General features: G+C 38.5%; 1 protein-coding gene across 1 annotated transcript; it reads right to left on the bottom strand.

Annotated features, from left to right (window-relative positions):
* cyb561d2 (cytochrome b561 family, member D2) lies at window positions 1-3,989 on the bottom strand. The gene is made up of 3 exons (XM_080025650.1): window positions 3,661-3,989; window positions 3,535-3,572; window positions 1-1,254 (listed from the first exon to the last, which is right to left on the bottom strand). The coding sequence occupies exons 1-3, from the start codon at window positions 3,791-3,793 to the stop codon at window positions 751-753; spliced, it is 675 nt and encodes a 224-aa protein (XP_079881776.1). The 5' UTR covers window positions 3,794-3,989; the 3' UTR covers window positions 1-750.
* Between the last annotated feature and the right edge of the window lie 4,165 nt (window positions 3,990-8,154).

The raw sequence follows: 8,154 nt of genomic DNA, 5'->3' as shown, positions 1-8,154 counted from the left end.
TTTAATAAGTAATCAAAGACTAGATAAATAGTCCAAGGGCCAGATAATTGGAAACCTGAGATACAAAGATAATGCAGCGAACCAGGCAGAGCATTAATTCATGGCTATAGCCAAGGTTTTAGGAATTCAAAAACCAAAACCTCAATTCTATCTCCCAATATGATCCTCTAAATGCTGTGTTCATATGGCATGGTTTGCAATCTCATTAGAGAATACTAATCAATGCTTTACTTGCTAATATTAGTACATTCTGATTCGTTGCAGGTATGGTTGTTTACCATGTTCATTTATGTTCAGTGTATTAGCATGCTAACATTTACTAATTGGCACTAAATACAAAGTACAGCTGATGCTGGTAGGTCGGAATGTCATTAATTTAGCAAATTATTGGTCAGAAAGTAAAGCTAGCATTATGGCTAAAAAATAATAGTATACCACTTAAAAAAAGCCTAACATTTGAAATGTCTGTAAATGTCAAATGAAAGCTCCTCAATTCACTAAAGCCCAACCAAATTCTTAGAATTAAAAGTACAAATACAGCACATGATCTCAGTGTTCTCAATAGTTAACTACAGTCCTGTGTAAAGGAGCGAATGAAAGAAAAGCATTTCATTATCCACATTTGGCTCTGGTGCTTCATGATATAAGACATTCAAGGAGGCATACAACTCTAGATATCAGGTCCTTTCAAATCAAACATTTGACAAAAAAAATTCAATCTTGCTGAACTTTCAGCTCTGTGTTTTTCTGTCAGGACTGCAACCGTTTCTTTGCCATGTACGCACTGGTGACTTGGTTCATGGTTGCGAGGGCGGTGAGAGCCGGACACAGGGCTGACAGGTACCAGGTGTAACCCCCGACAGACGCAGCGAACCAGGCAGAGCTGAGGCCCAGGAGCAGGCTAGTGCTGCCCAGCAGGTACGTGACCAGTCCGGAGGCTGCGTGGTAGCGTTTGAGTTTGGCTAGGGACCAGCCTTTAGCCAGAGAGTGATAGATGAGGGGCAAGGCCGCCAGAGACTGCAACCCCACCACACACACCGTGAGCAGGCCCAGAAAGCCGTGCCACGAGGTGAAGTGGGCTTTACCGTTCAGGTGTTTGTTGTAAGAGATAGCGGCCAAACCCAGGGCTGCACAGCACACGCAGAGGCACTGCAGGATCCAGTGAACACGTCCTTTCGTTTTGTGTGAGAACCGTTTGATGGGGGAGCCGTGTGGGGAGAAGAGGAGTATGGCTTCGGTCATGAAGAAGGAGAACTGGTGGGAAAAGGAAAGAACATTTAACAGGGCTGCTGCTATTACTACTCACGCTTTTTGGCATTATGGATGAATCTTAGAATGAATCTTGAATGGCCACCACAATGTCTCAAAGCCCAAGTTCACATATACAGTCCCCTCCATAAGTATCAGAACAGTGAGGCCAATTCCTTTATTTTTGCTGTAGACTGGAAACATTTGGGTTTGACACCAAAATATGAATATGAGACAATAGCTCAACATTTCAGCTTTCATTTCCAGGTATTCACATCTGTATCTGATACACAACTGAGAAGATAGCATTATTTGTAAAGGAACACCACATTTTTAGGTGAGCAAAAGTATTGGAACAGATAGACTCAAAAGAAATTAAAGTGAATAAGACTTAATATTTTGTTGCAAAGCCTTCGCTTGCAACAACTGCATCAAGCCTGTGACCCATTGACATCACACAACTTTTGAATCCTCATTTTTGATGCTTTTCCAGGCCTTTACCGCAGCCTTATTCAGTTGCTGTTCGTTTACTCTCTTCAGTCTCCTCTTTAGCAGGTAAAATGCTTGCTCTATAGGGTTTGACTTGACCAGTCTAAAACCTTCCATTTCTTGACCCTGATTAACTCCTTTGTTGTTTTTGCAGTGTGTTTTGGGTCATTATCTTGCTGCATTATGAAGGATCTTCCCATCAGTTTGGTTGCATCTTTCTTTAAATTGGCAGACAAAATGTTTGTGTAAACTTCTGAGTTCATTTAGCTGTTGCCATCATGTGTTACATCATCAATGAAGATTAATGAGCCCGTCCCAGAAGAAGCCATGCAAGCCCAAGCCATGACATTGCCTCCACCGTGTTTCACAGATGAGCTTGTATGCTTGGGGTCATGAGCAGATCCTTTCTTTCTACAAACTTTAGCCTTTCCATCACTTTGGTAAAGGTTCATCTTGACAACAACACAGTAACACATGATGGCAGCAGCAAAATGAACTTAGAAGTCTACAGAAACATTCTGTCTGCCAATTTAAAGAAAGATGCAACCAAACTGATTGGAAGATCCTTCCTCATGCAGCAAGGTAATGACCCTAAAAAACTGCAAAAACAACAAAGGAGTTCATCAGGGTCAAGAAATGGAAGGTTTTAGACTGGTCAAGTCAAACCCTATAGAGCAAGCATTTTACCTGCTAAAGAGGAGACTGAAGAGAGTACACGAACAGCAACTGAATAAGGCTGCGGTAAAGGCCTGGAAAAGCATCAAAAATGAGGATTCAAAAGTTGTGTGATGTCAATGGGTCACAGGCTTGATGCAGTTGTTGCAAGCGAAGGCTTTGCAACAAAATATTAAGTCTTATTCACTTTAATTTCTTTTGAGTCTATCTGTTCCAATACTTTTGCTCACCTAAAAATGTGGTGTTCCTTTACAAAAAATGCTATCTTCTCAGTTGTGTATCAGATCCAGATGTAAATACCTGGAAATGAAAGCTTAAATGTTGATCTATTGTCTCATATTCATATTTTGGTGTCAAACTCAAACGTTTCCAGTCTACAGCAAAAATAAAGGAATTGGCCTCACTGTTCCGATACTTATGGAGGGGACTGTAAGTGTAAAGGCCTAAGGAGAAACTTGAATCAGTGGATGCCTTAAATATTTACCCCTTCAGAGTCCAATTATGATCCTAACACACAACAAATATTGTAATGGCGGATTTCTACTAATTGTAAACAATAAAATAATATAAAATACTTTACTATGTTAACACAATTGGCACTAAACAATATTTAAAAAAATCAATAAATGTATCTTAACAAAAACATGAGTTTATTTGTTATCAACAGATCGTTTATCAATAAAGTGATGCTTTAAACCCAATGTTGCACATATATTTTGTATTACTTGAACAAAACAGACAATGTGGTCTTGGTCTGGTAACTTTTGATCATGGTTAATAGACCAGAGTCTCTTTTTTCTATTATTTTATATTTTATAGGCTAAAAATCACAACAGTAAAACGTGTTGAACTTGTTTAAGGTCCACACAATGTCACTTTTGGGTGTAGATGCCTAATGTTGGAACATCTAATTGCCAACTTTCCTGCTTCTCCTCTGTCTAAGCATGCTGGAAAAGATAGGCCTATGTTTATTAAAATGGACGGGGGTCTGAACGGGTTAATAGTTACCAATTATTTCTCTGTTGATAAAAAAAATTGATAAACTAACTGTTCACCCTCTAAAGATGAAATATTGAGCTTTTTTTGTGCATGTAACTGAAAAGCTTTAGTTTGAAAACTTACCGCTAACGTCATACAGAAAGGATGCCAGGAAAACAAACCTTTAAAAAAAGACACAGTCAGATGAATAAATTGATCAAAATGGTATTCCCAATACAGTGACATAGCCTACGTCTGAGAAATACTCACTGGTACCCGGTCTAGAGAGAACTGCAATGAAGGCGGTGAAGACAATGCAGGTGAAGTGGGTCAGCGCTGCAGAGAAGGTCCTGGTATAAGCGTAGACCCGAGGCTCAGATTCGACCTCTTTGTTATGGACCATGTTAGAGACGCCAGGTTGTCACTTGTCACCCAAAGTGAACTCGCAGACAAACACAACCAAACCGGAATTGACGGTGGGTGAAAAAGTGACTTTTCCTTCTGCAAATGCTGTGTGCAGAGCAGGAAGACGGAAACTTAACGAAAACCTGCCTAACCAGATAACCATCAAAGCAACTTTACAGATCATAAATAAATCTGTTCACAAGTGTATGAAAACATGCATCGTTACGTAGCTTCACCGGTCAGGAAAAAAAACATACGACTTCCGGCTAGATCTTTCAAAATAATAGGCAACATTTTATCAATCTACTTTCACACACAGGAAAACACCTCAAGATACAAAATTAAACAGTCCATTCGTTCCCGACTGACATGTTTTTCTAAGGTCATTTTATTCCCCGTTTTCAAATCAAAAGGGCTCTTTACATGTTTGGGGTAGACACAAAACTGGTTCAATAAGGTCAGCATCTGGCTCAGGAACACAGATAGTTGGCACATTCAGAATTATTTTTTTGAATAGGCCTTCGTTGTTTAATTTCACCCATTCCATATCTTTCATCTGCCGTGATTTTCTCAAAGGACATTTTAAAGATTTGTGACAAACGTGGTGAAGGGCTGAAGCTGTGAGTCCATTGAGCTTTATGAATAGAACCTGTTTCTAAATGTCTCACTTTTTATGCTTTTATTTTGAAAAGTCCTATCGTCTTCTGGCTGGCTGACGTGGATGCCTCTCTAGGAACTTTTTACAACTAGGCCTACATTGAGGGGAAAGCTGTTTTGTTGTTGTTGTTGTTGTTGTTGTTGTTGTTGTTGTTGTTTTGTCAAATCTTATCGGCAACGTTAAATTCAAAGTTGTAAGTTGGATGGAGTTCCATTAATATGGATAACTAAAAAGAATCTGCAAAACTACCTCTGATAAAGGTTGCAATGAGTTTAAAATCAGTGTGGGTGTATTGACTAATACTAGCCATTCATCCAACAACAACTCAGTGGACTCTTTCTGGTCTGCTGTTCATTGTGCTCCAATTACTTCCCAATAAGCTTTTGACTATGCAGGGCGTCTACACACTAGACATATACAGGCAGCAGACACAACAAGAGAAGACAACATGGTCATTCAGGATCCCTCTCTCTGTCTCTCTCTGTCTCTCTGTGTCTCTCTCTGTCTGTCTGTCTGTCTCTGTCTCTCTCTGTCTCTCTCTCTCTCTCTCTCTCTCTGTCTATCTGTCTATCCCCCTGCTCTGCCACTGTTTATTAAGACTCTTTGTTTATTTTCTAGTCAGTCTTGGCAGGGTTCCTATTGTGACCTTCTGTCCACATGGTGGCCCTGAAATATTACAATTTTCTTTTAAAAAACTGTAAATCAATTAGATATGATAATTTTATAAGATATGATGCTACACGGTAATAATAATATAAATATACAAAATGTAAAGGCCAAAAATGTATGTGTATATCATATTTTGGATAATATTTCCTACTTTTACTGAAGTAATTGAAAACATTTTATTGCTGCATGCTTTATACTTGTAATTGAGTGTTTATAAATTGTTGCATTGTGTCTAACTGGCATAGGTCTTATGATGCCTCCTTATGCATCAAATATTTAATATTCTAGGAATTTCTGAATTTTTTGAGAGAAAAACCCAAAATATTAAACCAGAACTACTAAAATGTGTGTTAGTAGATGTAAAAGGTTGCACCATGACCTCTCACTAGATCACTTGCATGTCTATCTACAAACACAGACAGTCTGTCACTGCCACTGTGAGATCTTGCTTTCTTGTCTATAAATCCTTGAGCACTGAATGAAGTCCTGAAGTAAAAGAGAGAGTTGTACTCATTGTGAATCCTCATGTTATTCCAACCTGTACGTCTGACATGAGAGAGATAGGCTAATACAGGAAAAGATGAACCCTTCATCTGTCCCCCATATTTGAGCCTCAAGGCTTTTTCCTCATTGAGTCATTTCCAAATGGCCCTAAATTAAACATTAAACAGTTCAGTCATTCCGGACTGACATACCCTCGATTTGCGAAAATGTGGTCTTTCTGTTTCACATTGATAAAAGCAGAAGAAGAGTAGCCTATCCTTCATTTAGGAAATTCAAGATACTCTAATACTTATTTAAATCCTTTTTTGACAAAATTCTGAAATTTACATTTTTTTAGTCTATCTAGTGAAGTAATAATAAAAACAATTTTTAGTTATTGGACAACCTGAGATTTAAGGCAATTGTCACCCTTTTGACAGACAGTATACCCAAGAAGAAAAACATAGAGCAAATCTAGATGTAGTCATAACAAACATAAATAAAATACCAAATGTAGGCCTATATGAATATATAAAACAGATTTATGAAAGCCTTCTATATAAAAGGTTTATATATGTGACTCATGTTCAAAACAACGTTGATGCATACAGTTTATGTTATTAATTAGTTGCCGGGTTCGGATAAAAACCCTGCTCTTTTTTTATGCACAACATGTTCTTTATAGTCGTCGGCGGTTCTAACTGTGAATAAGTAATTATTTATTTATGTATTTATTGTTAATAAAGAGCTCACACCTTTTTTATGTTTTACAATAATCTACCAGAGGCTATAATGATTTTTCAAAACTTAGAAACCCAGAAGTTGTTTTTATTAAGGATTTATTAATGGTTTTCAAATAATTAAAATATGACATATTAAACATTGAAAAAGCTTTAAATCATACATAGCCCAATGAAATATCATGGACAGCTATAGGCTACAGCCTGATCTAGCCTACCTTTCTATTCAACCCTCCATCACTGTACAGATAATGTATTTGTACTGTGTTAGGAAAGAGGGGATTCCTCTTGCGGTGCCTCCCCCAGGATGCTTTGATACACTCTCCGGATTAGAGGTAATCCCTCAATCACAATGTGCATGCGCAAACTGAAGTGCGTGCATCGGGCAAGGGACGGTTCGGCGTTAACACAAACAACAAAACAGCGTTCACTCTCCTAATCTGCCCCCGACGAGTGGCGATGATGAAACCAACGAGGTAAGGTCTTTTCACCGGTCTGTCCTTCTGCAAACGCCGAATTTGTTATGGTTTCACTTTCAAATGAGTTTTTCGTTCCGTTTCAGACAGGATTAACTCGGGCCGTCCCGTTACTAGCTGAGCTGCATTTTGCAAGAACTTTCAACTAAATTACAAAATCTTAATTTCAATGTTTTTGTCCAATGGATCTAGTCATGTAGCCTATGCTTAGTTTTGACATGGAGGATAATCCATGACAAAAGCAGCAAAATATGCGCGGATGCTCCCGGTTACACTGTGTTCTTGTTTCACAATTGTGTGAATAATTGCGCCGTGTGGTGACCCAGTTGGCAGATAGAGCCCCGGGTTGTTCATATTCAAGTCACAATGCAGCTCCACAGGAAAACTAATGAAAACAAGTTCACGATGCACCTGTGAACATATGGCACACATTCTTCCCCAAAGCATTAATTCATTGATTAATCCCATCAGCTCCACAAAACTCTCTGTATTTCTCAGTATGGCTGCATTTACAAATTAATGTCGCCCGACACTGGCATGTGCTCAGAATCCCAATTATCACCCAGGAAATGTTTCAGTTGTTGATTCTACGGTTACCTGGACATACAGCAGAAGGTATCAAATCCATGCACAATCACGAAGGTTGTAGATGCTCAGACAGTTGTTGCTTTTCAGAATTCCTCAGGGGGACAACAAAAGCTACGCAATATAGCTTTAAATTAAAGCAGGCCTAGTAATACCATAATGTACAAATAAAAGTTAAACGTCCAGAAAGATAAAAGTATAAGCATCAGCAAAATCTAGCCTACCCAACGTCTTTAAACTAAAAATACTCAGTATGCTGCCGAAATACAAGTGTTTTATGTTTTATCAGCTGATTAATATCACAGATGTGATCACTTGTAAGCAGCATTTTAAATGTAGTAGTGAGTTTTGTGGTGAAGCTGATTTTACCTACGTTATGCTACTGTTATCTACAATGTTAATTTTTTTTAATTCAATGTTTTAATGTAGCCTATAGCCTTGCCATAATATTAATGTACAAAAATACTTAAGATGTGTAATATTTCTCTTTGAAACACAGTGGAGAGGTATACATGACTTAAAACGTGTACTGTAGGCCTACAATATAAAACATATTTAGTTACATTCCACTGCCACCTGTAGGTCTTGCTATTCTGTATGACTATACGTTTACAAATGTATAAACAACGGGGGTGCTCTAGGTGTAGTGGTTAGAGCGTCCCCCTAGAGGCTCAGTCCTCTTCCTAGCAGACCCGGTCCGGATGTTCGCTGTCGGTTCTCTACATGTCCTCCCCTCTTTGCCCCATTT

The sequence above is a fragment of the Ammodytes marinus genome (genome assembly GCF_949987685.1).
Source record: "Ammodytes marinus genome assembly, chromosome: 4".
Classification (NCBI taxonomy): Eukaryota; Metazoa; Chordata; class Actinopteri; order Uranoscopiformes; family Ammodytidae; genus Ammodytes; species Ammodytes marinus.
This window is presented reverse-complemented; position numbering and strand designations above follow the sequence as displayed.

Excerpts from the sequence above, each read along its gene's own strand:
- cyb561d2 (XM_080025650.1), bottom strand. The coding sequence starts at position 3,793 with ATGGTCCATAACAAAGAGGTCGAATCTGAGCCTCGGGTCTACGCTTAT. Across the intron at positions 3,573-3,660 it reads TCTCTCTAGACCGGGTACCA|GTTTGTTTTCCTGGCATCCT; the intron begins GTGAGTATTTCT and ends CTTTTTTTAAAG. Across the intron at positions 1,255-3,534 it reads CTTTCTGTATGACGTTAGCG|TTCTCCTTCTTCATGACCGA; the intron begins GTAAGTTTTCAA and ends TTTTCCCACCAG.